The sequence below is a fragment of the Coregonus lavaretus genome, assembly GCF_964263955.1.
Source record: "Coregonus lavaretus genome assembly, contig: HAP1_SCAFFOLD_242, whole genome shotgun sequence".
In the NCBI taxonomy this organism is placed as follows: domain Eukaryota; kingdom Metazoa; phylum Chordata; class Actinopteri; order Salmoniformes; family Salmonidae; genus Coregonus; species Coregonus lavaretus.
In genome coordinates, this window is record NW_028157515.1 from 57655 (window position 1) to 74387 (window position 16733).

The following is a 16733-nucleotide window of genomic DNA, read 5'->3' on the forward strand; positions in this document are numbered from 1 at the left end:
AAGTCTCTGCTTTAGTGAAGTAGACACTGAGTTGTCGTCTTCCCTGTTGTCTTCTGCTGGTTAGGGTTAATATTATGGTGCTATTAGACAGAGAGGGTCAGTCTTCTTGGTGGGGGCAGTCTTCTGCAGGTTAGGGTTAATATTATAGTGTTATTAGACAGAGGGTCAGTCTTACTTCTTGGTGGGGGCAGTCTTCTGCAGGTTCCACATCTTCAGCGTATGGTCCTCTGAGGCGGTGACTAGAACCGGTTCCACGGGGTGGAACGCCAGACCTCGGATCCCGTCGAAGTGGCTCCGCAGGGTGAACTTAGGGTTCCACGTCCTCCTCAGGGCATCCTGGTTGCTGGAGATCTGAGTAGGGTAAACGCCATGGATTATGGGTAGATAAAGTCTGTATGTGAACAGCTCTTGTTAATGCATTTAGTGCTTGTTGTAGTTGAGGAAGGTATTGAGTGGACAGACATCAGTAATGTATAGTAATGTACAGTTGAAGTCGGAAGTTTACATACACCTTAGCCAAATACATTTAAACTCAGTTTTTCACAATTCCTGACATTTAATCCTAGTAAAAATTCCCTGTCTTAGGTCAGTTAGGATCCACTTTATGTTAAGAATGTGAAATGTCAGAATAATAGTAGAGAGAATGATTTATTTCAGCTTTTATTTCTTTCAGCACATTCCCAGTGAGTCAAAAGTTTACATACACTCAATTAGTATTTGGTAGCATTGTCTTTAAATTGTTTAACTTGGGTCAAACGTTTCGGGTAGCCTTCCACAAGCCTACCACAATAAGTTGGGTGAATTTTGGCCCATTCCTCCTGACAGAACTGGTTGAACTGAGTCAGGTTTGTAAGACTCCTTGCTCGCACACACTTTTTCAGTTCTGCCCACATATTTTCTATAGGATTGAGGTCAGGGCTTTGTGATGGCCACTCCAATACCTTGACTTTGTTGTCCTTAAGCCATTTTGCCACAACTTTGGAAGTATGCTTGGGGGTCATTGTCCATTTGGAAGACCCATTTGCGACCAAGCTTTAACTTCCTGACTGATGTCTTGAGATGTTGCTTCAATATATCCACATAATTTTCCTTCCTCATGATGCCATCTATTTTGTGAAGTGCACCAGTCCCTCCTGCAGCAAAGCACCCCCACAGCATGATGCTGCCACCCCCATGCTTCACGGTTGGGATGGTGTTCTTCGGCTTGTAAGCCCCCCCCACCCCACACACTTTTCCTCCAAACATAACGATGGTCATTATGGCCAAACCGTTCTATTTTTGTTTCATCAGACCAGAGGACATTTCTCCAAAAAGTACGATCTTTGTCCCCATGTGCAGTTGCAAACTGTAGTTTTGGAGCAGTGGCTTCTTCCTTGCTGAGCGGCCTTTCAGGTTATGTCAATATAGGAATTGTTTTACTGTGGATATAGATACTTTTGTACCCGTTTCCTTCAATTGATTTGCACCAAAGTACGTTCCTCTCTAGGAGACAGAACGCGTCTCCTTCCTGAGCGGTATGACGGCTGCGTGGTCCCATGGTGTTTATACTTGTGTACTATTGTTTGTACAGATGAACATGGTACCTTCAGGCATTTGGAAATTGCTCCCAATGATGAACCACACTTGTGGAGGTCTACAATTGATTTTCTGAGGTCTTGGCTGATTTATTTTGATTTTCCCATGATGTCAAGCAAAGAGGCACTGAGTTTGAAGGTAGGCTTTGAAATACATCCACAGGTACACCTCCAATTGACTCAAATTATGTTAATTAGCCTATCAGAAGCTTCTAAAGCCATGACATCATTTTCTGGAATTGTCCAAGCTGTTTAAAGGCACAGTCAACTTAGTGTATGTAAACTTCTGACCCACTGGAATTGTGATACAGTGAATTATAAGTGAAATAATCTGTCTGTAAACAATTGTTGGAAAAATTACTTGTGTCATGCACAAAGTAGATGTCCTAACCGACTTGCCAAAACTATAGTTTTGAAAAACTAGTGTTTGAAAAACTAGTTTTAATGACTCCAACCTAAGTGTACGTTAACTTCCGACTTCAACTGTACATAGGCGTACAGAGGCCCATTATCAGCAGCCATCAGTCCTGTGTTTCAATGGCACGTTGTGTTTGCTAATCCAAGTTTAAAACAGGCCTTCTTGAGACTAGTTTAGTATCTGGAGCATCAGCAATTGTGGGTTCGATTACAGGCTCAAAATGGCCAGAAACAAAGAACTCGTCAGTCTATTCTTGTTCTGAGAAATGAAGGCTATTCCATGTGAGAAATTGCCAAGAAACTGAAGATCTCGTACAACGCTGTGTACTACTCCCTTCACAGAACAGCGCAAACTGGCTCTAACCAGAATAGAAAGAGGAGTGGGAGGCCCCGGTGCACAACTGAGCAAGAGGACAAATACATTAGATTGTCTAGTTTGAGAAACAGACGCCTCACAGGTCCTCAACTGGCAGCTTCATTAAATAGTGAAGAGGCGACTCCGGGATGCTGACCTTCTAGGCAGAGTTGCAAAGAAAAAGCCATATCTCGGACTGGCCAATAAAAAGAAAAGATTAAGATGGGCAAAAGAACACAGACACTGGACAGAGGAAGATTGGAAAAAAGTGTTATGGACAGACGAATCGAAGTTTGAGGTGTTCGGATCACAAAGAAGAACATTTGTGAGACGCAGACCAAATGAAAAGATGCTGGAGGAGTGCTTGATGCCATCTGTCAAGCATGGTGGAGGCAATGTGATGGTATGAGGGTGCTTTGGTGGTGGTAAAGTGGGAGATTTGTACAGGGTAAAAGGGATCTTGAAGAAGGAAGGCTATCACTCCATTTTGCAACGCCATGCCATACACTGTGGACGGCACTTGATTGGAGCCAATTTCTTCCTACAACAGGACAATGACCCAAAGCACAGCTCCAAACTATGCAATAACTATTTAGGGAAGAAGCAGTCAGCTGGTATTCTGTCTATAATTGAGTGGCCAGCACAGTCACCGGATCTCAACCCTATTGAGCTGTTGTGGGAGCAGCTTGACCGTATGGTACGTAAGAAGTGCCCATCAAGCCAATCCAACTTGTGGAAAGGTGCTTCAGGAAGCATGGGGTGAAATCTCTTCAGAGTACCTCAACAAATTGACAACTAGAATGCCAAAGGTCTGCAAGGCTGTAATTGCTGCAAATGGAGGATTCTTTGACGAAAGCAAAGTTTGAAGGACACAATTATTATTTGTATTAAAAATCATTATTTCTAACCTTGTCAATGACTACATCTCCTATTCATTTTGCTATATTTCCTATTCAAACTCATTTCATGTATGTTTTCATGGAAAACAAGGACATTTCTAACGTGACCCAAAACTTTTGAACGGTAATGTATATATTCAGACATCAGTGATGTATATATTCAGACATCAGTAATGTATATATTCAGACATCAGTAATGTATATATTCAGACATCATTAATGTATATATTCAGACATCAGTAGTGTACAGTAATGTATATATTCAGACATCCGTAATGTATATATTCAGACATCAGTAATGTATATATTCAGAAATCAGTAATGTACAGTAATGTATATATTCAGACATCAGTAATGTATATATTCAGAAATCAGTAATGTATATATTCAGAAATCAGTAATGTATAGTAATGTATATATTCGGACATCAGTAATGTATATATTCAGAAATCAGTAATGTACAGTAATATATATATTCAGACATCAGTAATGTATATATTCAGAAATCAGCAATGTATATATTCAGAAATCAGTAATGTATAGTAATGTATATATTCGGACATCAGTAATGTATATATTCAGACATCAGTAATGTATATATTCAGAAATCAGTAATGTATATATTCAGAAATCAGTAATGTATAGTAATGTATATATTCGGACATCAGTAATGTATATATTCAGACATCCGTAATGTATATATTCAGACATCAGTGATGTATATATTCAGACATCAGTAATGTATATATTCAGACATCAGTAATGTATATATTCAGACATCAGTAGTGTATATATTCAGACATCAGTAATGTATATATTCAGACATCAGTAATGTATATATTCAGAAATCAGCAATGTATATATTCAGAAATCAGTAATGTACAGTAATGTATATATTCAGAAATCAGTAATGTACAGGAATGTATATATTCAGACATCAGTAATGTATATATTCAGACATCCGTAATGTATATATTCAGACATCAGTAATGTATATATTCAGAAATCAGTAATGTACAGTAATGTATATATTCAGACATCAGTAATGTATATATTCAGACATCAGTAATGTATATATTCAGAAATCAGTAATGTATAGTGATGTATATATTCGGACATCAGTAATGTATATATTCAGACATCAGTAATGTATATATTCAGAAATCAGTAATGTATATATTCAGAAATCAGTAATGTATAGTAATGTATATATTCGGACATCAGTAATGTATATATTCAGACATACGTAATGTATATATTCAGACATCAGTGATGTATATATTCAGACATCAGTAATGTATATATTCAGACATCAGTAATGTATATATTCAGACATCAGTAATGTATATATTCAGAAATCAATAATGTATATATTCAGAAATCAGTAATGTATATATTCAGACATCAGTAATGTACAGTAATGTATATATTCAGAAATCAGTAATGTATAGTAATGTATATATTCAGACATCAGTAATGTATATATTCAGACATCAGTAATGTATATATTCAGACATCAGTAATGTATATATTCAGAAATCAGTAATGTATATATTCAGAAATCAGAAATGTATAGTAATGTATATATTCGGACATCAGTAATGTATATATTCAGACATCAGTAATGTATAGTAATGTATATATTCAGAAATCAGTAATGTACAGTATAGTACAGTATTTATTCAGACATCATAGAGTCAGTATGAATGTGTTTGGAGTGTTAGTGTGAGTGTGCATAGAGTCAGTGCAAAACTAAAACATTAAATAGAACGGTCAAGTCAGATAGTCTGTGTAGCCATTTAGTTAGCTATTTAGCTGTTTTATGGTTTGGGGATTGAAGCTGTTCAGGAGCCTGTTGGTGTCAGACTTGCAGCTCCGGTACAGCTTGCCGTGCGGAAGCAGAGATTGCTTGGTTGGCTGGAGTCCGGGCCTTCCTTTCACACCGCCTGGTATACAGGTCCTGGATGGCAGGGGGCGCGGCCCCAGTGATGTACTGGGCCGTACTCACCACCCTCTGTAGCGCCATGCAATCAAGGGCAGTTGCTGTACCAAACAGTGATGCAGCCAATCAAGATGCGCTCAATGGTGCAGCTTTCAACCTCCCGAATGGGGAAGAGGTGCTGTAGTGCCTTTTTCACGACTGTTTGAGTGTGTGGACCATTTTAAGTCCTTAGTGATTTGGACACCGAGGAACTTGAAGCTCTCGACCCGTTCCACTGCAGCCGTGTCAATGTGAACGGGGGCGTGCTCGCCCCTCCGTTTCCTGTAGTCCACGATCAGCTCCTTTGTCTTGCTCACGTTGAGGGAGAGGTTGTTTTCTTGGCTCCACACTGCCAGGTCTCTGACCTCCTCCCTATAGGCTGTCTCATTGTTGTCAGTGATCAGGCCTACCACTGTTGTGTCGTCAAACTTAATGATGGTGTTGGAGTCGTGCTTGGCCATGCAGTCATGGGTGAACAGGGAGTACAGGAGGGGACTGAGCACGCACCCCTGAGGGGTCCCAGTGTTGAGGATCAGCATGGCGGATGTGTTGTTGCCTACCCTCACGACCTGGGGGTGGCCCGTCAGGAAGTCCAGGATCCAGTTACAGAGGGAGGTGTTCAGTTCCAGGGTCCTTAGCTTAGTGATAAGTTTTGAGGTAATGAGTTCCACAGCATGATGCTGCCACCACCATGCTTCACCGTAGGGATGGTGCCAGGTTTCCTCCAGACGTGACACTTGGCATTCAGACCAAAGAGTTCAATCTTGGTTTCATCAGACCAGAGAATCTTGTTTCTCATGGTCTGAGAGTCCTTTAGGTGCCTTTTGGCAAACTCCAAGTGGGCTGTCATGTGCCTTTTACTGAGGAGTGGCATCTGTCTGGCCACTCTACAATAAAGGCCTGATTGGTGGAGTGCTGCAGAGATGGTTGTCCTTCTGGAAGGTTCTCCCATCTCCACAGAGGAACTCTGGAGCTCTGTCAGAGAAACCATCGGGTTTCTTGGGTCTACTCCAGGGGTCTGAATACTTCCCCAATGCACTGTATTATCTCCAATGTATCGTCCATGTAAAAAATATCCGACAATCCCTTTTTAATTCTATGCGCTAAGCATTTTGCTACGATTTTGGCATCACAACACTGAGGTGTAAGGGGTCTCAATTTTTTTAGGAAGACTGGATCTTTATTTTTACCACCTGGGTCCTGTTATAGTAAAAAATCGGACCTTCTTGCTGAGTATCTGATAGTCTACCATTTCTATAGGAGTGGTTAAAACATGTTAATAACGGACCTTTTGAGTACATCGAAAAATATTTGATATACCTCAACTGGTATGCCATCCAGCCCTGGAGTTTTCCTGTACTTGAAGGCTTTAATTGCATCTACAAGTATTTGATACACTGCTGATTTTGCAGGTTTTCCTACTTACAAAGCATGTAGAGGTCTGTAATTTTTATCATAGGTACACTTCAACTGTGAGAGACGGAATCACATTGTATGATTTTTAAGTAATTAATTTGCATTTATTCAAAATCGGCAGTTTATCAAATACTTGTTTTCCCCACTGTAGAAGAAGTCCTCTGTAATTAGGCCATCACATGAGTCTTTCTGTATGGCTGTTAATTTCACGCTATTAATAGAAAAATAATCCTTACAATTAACTTTGGTTAGTGGAGATGGTGGAGACTGAAATGAAAACGTATGCTTAAAGTACTTTGCTTCCTCTTTCAAAATATCGTTTGGTGAATTCATGGGTGACCGTCATTTGTAACAAGTTTCTTTAAATAATTTTTGGTAGCATTTCTATGTTGAAGATGTAAAAAATAATTTGGTGCATTTTCCTCCATATTCATATTGCAGTTTGTTTTATTTTTTATAATATATTACACTTGATTTTTCTTGAATAATTTCTTCAATTTCTTTTAGTTTTTCCTCTAACTTATTCTGTGCCTCTATGTTACAGTTTTTATTTCTATCTATCTGTACTGTTAGTCCCTCTATTTCCTTTGTTAATATGGACTCTTTGGACCTAAATCGTTTTTGTTTTAAACATGAGTATTGAATTGCATGGCCTCTGAAGGCACATTTAAACGGGTCCATTACAATAAGGGGATCTGCTGTAACTAGGTTATGTCGGAAAAAGTCAGTTATAAATTATTCTGTCCTGGTTAAAAACACGTTTCCAATATCCTCGCCCTCGTGGAAAATCTGAGAGAGTAATGTGTATACCAATTACTTGATGGTCCGACCGTCTGTCCACTATCAAACTTTTGGCGCCAGCGAGAATGACATAAGTATTGAAGACGACTAGCTTGATATTTAATCCTCCACATATCAACTAGTTCCAATATATGCATAATATTCATAATTTCTTTAAGTGCATGAGGGTGATAGTTTGTAATGTGACTTCCTTTACGGTCCATTGAGGGACTTAAAACCGTACTATAATCTCCCACCATAACAATTGAGTCATGCTGCAGGGAGGTAGTTAGTGTGGCAGGTAGCTTTAGAGTTCTTTGGGAACAGGAATAAGAGTGGATGTGTGCTGATTGTATTTAGTCCTCAAGGGAGGTACTACTCACGTCGTATCCCAAGCTATCAGCCTCGTTGGATACCGTAAGACCAGCCAGCTCCCCCAGTCCCAGATCAGCCGCCATGTTCTCATCAGGACCCATTATGAAGGACTTTCCTGAGGAGGGAGGGAACGTCAACGCCTCCACTGGAAGAGGTAAAAACAGAGCCAGTCACTACCTGCAGGGAAGCCATTACACTGACAATGTTATGGACTTAACAGAGGGCAAATACATGTTACGAACTTCAAAAAAAAAAAAACTTCCAAAAGCTTCCTGTTTTTTTTCTTCAGAAATCCCAACTAGAGGATTCCCTGAATCAGAGAAGGATAAGCGGGAAGGGGATCCTTCCACTGAAACAAAAGGGAACTATCCCTGGGTCTGGTAGAGACAGGGGACATAGAGACAGGGAGGGAACTAGCCCTGGGTCTGGTAGAGACAGGGGACAGAGAGACAGGGAGGGAACTAGCCCTGGGTCTGGCAGAGACAGGGGACAGAGACACAGGGGACAGAGACACAGGGAGGGAACTAGCCCTGGGTCTGGTAGAGACAGGGGACAGAGAGACAGGGGACAGAGACACAGGGAGGGAACTAGCCCTGGGTCTGGTAGAGACAGGGGACAGAGAGACAGGAGACAGAGAACTAGCCCTGGGTCTGGTAGAGACAGGGGACAGAGACACAGGGAGGGAACTAGCCCTGGGTCTGGCAGAGACAGGGGACAGAGAGACAGGGAGGGAACTAGCCCTGGGTCTGGTAGAGACAGGGGACAGAGAGACAGGGAGGGAACTAGCCCTGGGTCTGGTAGAGACAGGGGACAGAGAGACAGGGAGGGAACTAGCCCCGTGTCTGGCAGAGACAGGGGACAGAGAGACAGGGGACAGAGAGACAGGGAACTAGCCCTGGGTCTGGCAGAGACAGGGGACAGAGAGACAGGGAGGGAACTAGCCCTGGGTCTGGCAGAGACAGGGGACAGAGAGACAGGGAGGGAACTAGCCCTGGGTCTGGTAGAGACAGGGGACAGAGAGACAGGGAGGGAACTAGCCCCGGGTCTGGTAGAGACAGGGGACAGAGAGACAGGGGACAGAGAGACAGGGAACTAGCCCTGGGTCTGGTAGAGACAGGGGACAGAGAGACAGGGAGGGAACTAGCCCCGGGTCTGGTAGAGACAGGGGACAGAGAGACAGGGAGGGAACTAGCCCTGGGTCTGGCAGAGACAGGGGACAGAGAGACAGGGAGGGAACTAGCCCTGGGTCTGGCAGAGACAGGGGACAGAGAGACAGGGAGGGAACTAGCCCTGGGTCTGGCAGAGACAGGGGACAGAGAGACAGGGGACAGAGAGACAGGGGACAGAGAGACAGGGGACAGAGAGACAGGGGACAGAGAGACAGGGGACAGAGAGACAGGGAGGGAACTAGCCCTGGGTCTGGTAGAGACAGGGGACAGAGAGACAGGGAGGGAACTAGCCCTGGGTCTGGCAGAGACAGGGGACAGAGAGACAGGGGACAGAGAGACAGGAAGGGAACTAGCCCTGGGTCTGGTAGAGACAGGGGACAGAGAGACAGGGAGGGAACTAGCCCTGGGTCTGGCAGAGACAGGGGACAGAGAGACAGGGAGGGAACTAGCCCTGGGTCTGGCAGAGACAGGGGACAGAGAGACAGGGGACAGAGAGACAGGGGACAGAGAGACAGGGGACAGAGAGACAGGGGACAGAGAGACAGGGGACAGAGAGACAGGGAGGGAACTAGCCCTGGGTCTGGTAGAGACAGGGGACAGAGAGACAGGGAGGGAACTAGCCCTGGGTCTGGCAGAGACAGGGGACAGAGAGACAGGGGACAGACAGACAGGGAGGGAACTAGCCCTGGGTCTGGTAGAGACAGGGGACAGAGAGACAGGGAGGGAACTAGCCCTGGGTCTGGTAGAGACAGGGGACAGAGAGACAGGGAGGGAACTAGCCCTGGGTCTGGTAGAGACAGGGGACAGAGAGACAGGGGACAGAGAGACAGGGGACAGAGAGACATGGAGGAAACTAGCCCTGGGTCTGGTAGAGACAGGGGACAGAGAGACAGGGAGGGAACTATCCCTGGGTCTGGCAGAGACAGGGGACAGAGAGACAGGGAGGGAACTAGCCCTGGGTCTGGTAGAGACAGGGGACAGAGAGACAGGGAGGGAACTAGCCCTGGGTCTGGTAGAGACAGGGGACAGAGAGACAGGGAGGGAACTAGCCCTGGGTCTGGTAGAGACAGGGGACAGAGAGACAGGGGACAGAGAGACAGGGGACAGAGAGACAGGGAGGGAACTAGCCCTGGGTCTGGTAGAGACAGGGGACAGAGAGACAGGGAGGGAACTAGCCCTGGGTCTGGCAGAGACAGGGGACAGAGAGACAGGGAGGGAACTAGCCCTGGGTCTGGTAGAGACAGGGGACAGAGAGACAGGGGACAGAGAGACAGGGAGGGAACTAGCCCCGGGTCTGGTAGAGACAGGGGACAGAGAGACAGGGAGGGAACTAGCCCTGGGTCTGGCAGAGACAGGGGACAGAGAGACAGGGAGGGAACTAGCCCTGGGTCTGGTAGAGACAGGGGACAGAGAGACAGGGGACAGAGAGACAGGGAGGGAACTAGCCCCGGGTCTGGTAGAGACAGGGGACAGAGAGACAGGGAGGGAACTAGCCCTGGGTCTGGCAGAGACAGGGGACAGAGAGACAGGGGACAGAGAGACAGGGGACAGAGAGACAGGGAGGGAACTAGCCCTGGGTCTGGTAGAGACAGGGGACAGAGAGACAGGGAGGGAACTAGCCCTGGGTCTGGTAGAGACAGGGGACAGAGAGACAGGGGACAGAGAGACAGGGGACAGAGAGACATGGAGGAAACTAGCCCCGGGTCTGGCAGAGACAGGGGACAGAGAGACAGGGAGGGAACTAGCCCTGGGTCTGGTAGAGACAGGGGACAGAGAGACAGGGAGGGAACTAGCCCTGGGTCTGGTAGAGACAGGGGACAGAGAGACAGGGGACAGAGAGACAGGGGACAGAGAGACATGGAGGAAACTAGCCCCGGGTCTGGCAGAGACAGGGGACAGAGAGACAGGGAGGGAACTAGCCCTGGGTCTGGTAGAGACAGGGGACAGAGAGACAGGGAGGGAACTAGCCCCGGGTCTGGCAGAGACAGGGGACAGAGAGACAGGGGACAGAGAGACAGGGAGGGAACTAGCCCTGGGTCTGGTAGAGACAGGGGACAGAGAGACAGAGAGGGAACTAGCCCTGGGTCTGGCAGAGACAGGGGACAGAGAGACAGGGGGGGAACTAGCCCAGGGTCTGGTAGAGACAGGGGACAGAGAGACAGGGGACAGAGAGACAGGGAGGGAACTAGCCCCGGGTCTGGTAGAGACAGGGGACAGAGAGACAGGGAGGGAACTAGCCCCGGGTCTGGCAGAGACCAGGGACAGAGAGACAGGGAGGGAACTAGCCCCGGGTCTGGTAGAGACAGGGGACAGAGAGACAGGGAGGGAACTAGCCCCGGGTCTGGCAGAGACCGGGGACAGAGAGATAGGGGACAGAGAGACAGGGAGGGAACTAGCCCTGGGTCTGGCAGAGACAGGGGACAGAGAGACAGGGAGGGAACTAGCCCTGGGTCTGGCAGAGACAGGGGACAGAGAGACAGGGAGGGAACTAGCCCCGGGTCTGGTAGAGACCGGGGACAGAGAGAGACCGGGGACAGCGAGAGACCGGGGACAGCGAGAGACCTGGGACAGCGAGAGACCGGGGACAGCGAGAGACCGGGGACAGCGAGAGACCGGGGACAGCGAGAGACCTGGGACAGCGAGAGACCGGGGACAGCGAGAGACCGGGGACAGAGAGACAGGGGACAGCGAGACAGAGTTCTGTACCTTCGTCCGTGCGGTTGTCCTGGTGATGCTCGTTGAGCCTGGGGGCATTGGAGCGGGCCTGGGGGGAAGAGGAGGGCTCTCTGGGACTCATGTCCTCCTGGTCCCTCAGGTTGGCCAGCATGTCCTGGAGCTTAGACCTGTTAGGTCCTGGGGAGAGCAAACAGGTAGGGGGACAATGTTAGAACAGAGACAATCACAAAGAATATAATACTACTGTATATGAGGATACTGCAGGAAGGAGAGAGAGCAGAGCACTATTGGGAAAATAATCAACTAACATTATTACAGTACAGGGGACAAACTAAGGCTGAGAGCAGTTGAGTGTCTATACTTGTTCAAACTGAAAGGAGAGATGTAGAGGTTGTGGGGCATCCTGACAAACAAACACCCCCACACAAACCCACATCAAGGATGAAGACAACACAAATAGAATTCCATGACAAGAAAAAGAGAGCAAGAAAAAAGGTTGTGACAGCAGTAGAAGCAGGTTGTGACAGCAGCAGAAGCTGGTTGTGACAGCAGCAGAAGCAGGTTGTGACAGCAGCAGAAGCAGGTTGTGACAGCAGCAGAAGCAGGTTGTGACAGCAGCAGAGCAGGTTGTGACAGCAGTAGAAGCAGGTTGTGACAGCAGCAGAGCAGGTTGTGACAGCAGGTTGTGACAGCAGTAGAAGCAGGTTGTGACAGCAGTAGAAGCAGGTTGTGGCAGCAGTAGAAGCAGGTTGTGACAGCAGCAGAAGCAGGTTGTGACAGCAGCAGAAGCAGGTTGTGACAGCAGGTTGTGACAGCAGTAGAAGCAGGTTGTGACAGCAGTAGAAGCAGGTTGTGGCAGAAGCAGGTTGTGACAGCAGTAGAAGCAGGTTGTGACAGCAGGTTGTGACAGCAGGTTGTGACAGCAGCAGAAGCAGGTTGTGGCAGCAGTAGAAGCAGGTTGTGACAGCAGGTTGTGACAGCAGGTTGTGACAGCAGCAGAAGCAGGTTGTGGCAGCAGTAGAAGCAGGTTGTGACAGCAGCAGAAGCAGGTTGTGACAGCAGCAGAAGCAGGTTGTGACAGCAGGTTGTGACAGCAGTAGAAGCAGGTTGTGACAGCAGTAGAAGCAGGTTGTGACAGCAGTAGAAGCAGGTTGTGACAGCAGCAGAAGCAGGTTGTGACAGCAGCAGAAGCAGGTTGTGACAGCAGCAGAGCAGGTTGTGACAGCAGGTTGTGACAGCAGTAGAAGCAGGTTGTGACAGCAGCAGAAGCAGGTTGTGACAGCAGCAGAAGCAGGTTGTGACAGCAGTAGATCAGGTTGTGACAGCAGCAGAAGCAGGTTGTGACAGCAGTAGAAGCAGGTTGTGACAGCAGCAGAGCAGGTTGTGACAGCAGGTTGTGACAGCAGCAGAAGCAGGTTGTGACAGCAGGTTGTGACAGCAGTAGAAGCAGGTTGTGACAGCAGCAGAAGCAGGTTGTGGCAGAAGCAGGTTGTGACAGCAGTAGAAGCAGGTTGTGACAGCAGCAGAAGCAGGTTGTGACAGCAGTAGAAGCAGGTTGTGACAGCAGTAGAAGCAGGTTGTGACAGCAGGTTGTGACAGCAGTAGAAGCAGGTTGTGACAGCAGGTTGTGACAGCAGTAGAAGCAGGTTGTGACAGCAGCAGAAGCAGGTTGTGACAGCAGCAGAAGCAGGTTGTGACAGCAGGTTGTGACAGCAGTAGAAGCAGGTTGTGACAGCAGCAGAAGCAGGTTGTGGCAGAAGCAGGTTGTGACAGCAGTAGAAGCAGGTTGTGACAGCAGCAGAAGCAGGTTGTGACAGCAGCAGAAGCAGGTTGTGACAGCAGGTTGTGACAGCAGTAGAAGCAGGTTGTGGCAGAAGCAGGTTGTGACAGCAGTAGAAGCAGGTTGTGACAGCAGCAGAAGCAGGTTGTGGCAGAAGCAGGTTGTGACAGCAGTAGAAGCAGGTTGTGACAGCAGCAGAAGCAGGTTGTGACAGCAGTAGAAGCAGGTTGTGACAGCAGTAGAAGCAGGTTGTGACAGCAGCAGAAGCAGGTTGTGACAGCAGCAGAAGCAGGTTGTGGCAGAAGCAGAAGCAGGTTGTGACAGCAGTAGAAGCAGGTTGTGACAGCAGCAGAAGCAGGTTGTGACAGCAGGTTGTGACAGCAGCAGAAGCAGGTTGTGACAGCAGGTTGTGACAGCAGTAGAAGCAGGTTGTGACAGCAGCAGAAGCAGGTTGTGACAGCAGGTTGTGACAGCAGCAGAAGCAGGTTGTGACAGCAGGTTGTGACAGCAGTAGAAGCAGGTTGTGACAGCAGCAGAAGCAGGTTGTGGCAGAAGCAGGTTGTGACAGCAGTAGAAGCAGGTTGTGACAGCAGCAGAAGCAGGTTGTGACAGCAGTAGAAGCAGGTTGTGACAGCAGTAGAAGCAGGTTGTGACAGCAGCAGAAGCAGGTTGTGACAGCAGCAGAAGCAGGTTGTGGCAGAAGCAGGTTGTGACAGCAGTAGAAGCAGGTTGTGACAGCAGCAGAAGCAGGTTGTGACAGCAGGTTGTGACAGCAGCAGAAGCAGGTTGTGACAGCAGGTTGTGACAGCAGTAGAAGCAGGTTGTGACAGCAGCAGAAGCAGGTTGTGGCAGAAGCAGGTTGTGACAGCAGTAGAAGCAGGTTGTGACAGCAGCAGAAGCAGGTTGTGACAGCAGCAGAAGCAGGTTGTGGCAGAAGCAGGTTGTGACAGCAGTAGAAGCAGGTTGTGACAGCAGCAGAAGCAGGTTGTGACAGCAGCAGAAGCAGGTTGTGACAGCAGGTTGTGACAGCAGTAGAAGCAGGTTGTGGCAGAAGCAGGTTGTGACAGCAGTAGAAGCAGGTTGTGACAGCAGCAGAAGCAGGTTGTGACAGCAGTAGAAGCAGGTTGTGACAGCAGTAGAAGCAGGTTGTGACAGCAGCAGAAGCAGGTTGTGGCAGCAGGTTGTGACAGCAGCAGAAGCAGGTTGTGACAGCAGGTTGTGACAGCAGCAGAAGCAGGTTGTGGCAGAAGCAGGTTGTGACAGCAGCAGAAGCAGGTTGTGACAGCAGCAGAAGCAGGTTGTGACAGCAGCAGAAGCAGGTTGTGGCAGAAGCAGGTTGTGACAGCAGCAGAAGCAGGTTGTGGCAGAAGCAGAAGCAGGTTGTGGCAGAAGCAGAAGCAGGTTGTGACAGCAGCAGAAGCAGGTTGTGACAGCAGGTTGTGACAGCAGCAGAAGCAGGTTGTGACAGCAGGTTGTGACAGCAGTAGAAGCAGGTTGTGACAGCAGCAGAAGCAGGTTGTGGCAGAAGCAGGTTGTGACAGCAGTAGAAGCAGGTTGTGACAGCAGCAGAAGCAGGTTGTGACAGCAGTAGAAGCAGGTTGTGACAGCAGTAGAAGCAGGTTGTGACAGCAGCAGAAGCAGGTTGTGACAGCAGCAGAAGCAGGTTGTGGCAGAAGCAGAAGCAGGTTGTGACAGCAGTAGAAGCAGGTTGTGACAGCAGCAGAAGCAGGTTGTGACAGCAGGTTGTGACAGCAGCAGAAGCAGGTTGTGACAGCAGGTTGTGACAGCAGTAGAAGCAGGTTGTGACAGCAGCAGAAGCAGGTTGTGGCAGAATCAGGTTGTGACAGCAGTAGAAGCAGGTTGTGACAGCAGCAGAAGCAGGTTGTGACAGCAGTAGAAGCAGGTTGTGACAGCAGTAGAAGCAGGTTGTGACAGCAGCAGAAGCAGGTTGTGACAGCAGCAGAAGCAGGTTGTGGCAGAAGCAGGTTGTGACAGCAGTAGAAGCAGGTTGTGACAGCAGCAGAAGCAGGTTGTGACAGCAGCAGAAGCAGGTTGTGACAGCAGGTTGTGACAGCAGCAGAAGCAGGTTGTGACAGCAGCAGAAGCAGGTTGTGGCAGAAGCAGGTTGTGACAGCAGTAGAAGCAGGTTGTGACAGCAGCAGAAGCAGGTTGTGGCAGAAGCAGGTTGTGACAGCAGTAGAAGCAGGTTGTGACAGCAGCAGAAGCAGGTTGTGACAGCAGGTTGTGACAGCAGCAGAAGCAGGTTGTGACAGCAGGTTGTGACAGCAGTAGAAGCAGGTTGTGACAGCAGCAGAAGCAGGTTGTGGCAGAAGCAGGTTGTGACAGCAGTAGAAGCAGGTTGTGACAGCAGCAGAAGCAGGTTGTGACAGCAGCAGAAGCAGGTTGTGGCAGAAGCAGGTTGTGACAGCAGTAGAAGCAGGTTGTGACAGCAGCAGAAGCAGGTTGTGACAGCAGCAGAAGCAGGTTGTGACAGCAGGTTGTGACAGCAGCAGAAGCAGGTTGTGACAGCAGGTTGTGACAGCAGTAGAAGCAGGTTGTGACAGCAGCAGAAGCAGGTTGTGACAGCAGCAGAAGCAGGTTGTGACAGCAGCAGAAGCAGGTTGTGACAGCAGCAGAAGCAGGTTGTGACAGCAGTAGAAGCAGGTTGTGAAGCCCCAAAATTGGTTGTGAAGCCCCAAAATTGCCCTCGCTAGAAGCCTGTGTTTCAGACATAAGGAAGTGGATGGCTGAAAACTTTTTACTTTTAAACTCGGACAAAACAGAGATGCTTGTTCTAGGTCCCAAGAAACAAAGAGATCTTCTGTTAAATCTGACAATTCATCTTGATGGTTGTAAAGTCGTCTCAAATAAAACTGTGAAGGACCTAGGCGTTACTCTTGACCCTGATCTCTCTTTTGACGAACATATCAAGACTGTTTCAAGGACAGCTTTTTTCCATCTACGTAACATTGCAAAAATCAGAAATTTTCTGTCCAAAAATGATGCAGAAAAATTAATCCATGCATTTGTTACTTCTAGATTAGACTACTGCAATGCTCTATTTTCCGGCTACCCGGATAAAGCACTAAATAAACTTCAGTTAGTGCTAAATACGGCTGCTAGAATCCTGACTAGAACCAAGAAATTTGATCATATTACTCCAGTGCTAGCTTCCCTACACTGGCTTCCTGTTAAGGCAAGGGCTGATTTCAAGGTTTTACTGTTAACCTATAAAGCGTTACATGGGCTTGCTCCTACCTATCTTTCCGAGTTGGTCCTGCCGTACATACCAATACGTACGCTACGGTCAC

The 16733-nt window shown here is 47.7% G+C and overlaps 1 protein-coding gene across 2 annotated transcripts in view; it reads right to left on the minus strand.

Moving 5' to 3' along the window:
• The window catches only part of LOC311125340 (striatin-like), a 108832-nt gene that overhangs the window by 11274 nt on the left and 80825 nt on the right, over window positions 1-16733 (minus strand). Inside the window, exons 9-11 of one of the 2 annotated variants that reach the window (XM_084199390.1) lie at window positions 11673-11819; window positions 7806-7912; window positions 176-351 (exon numbers count right to left, since the gene is read on the minus strand). In XM_084199390.1, coding sequence (XP_084055516.1) covers window positions 176-351; window positions 7806-7912; window positions 11673-11819 — 430 coding nt within the window. Of the gene's footprint in view, window positions 1-175; window positions 352-7805; window positions 7943-11672; window positions 11820-16733 lie in introns of both variants that reach the window. The other variant, XM_084199389.1, reaches the window with a different exon arrangement.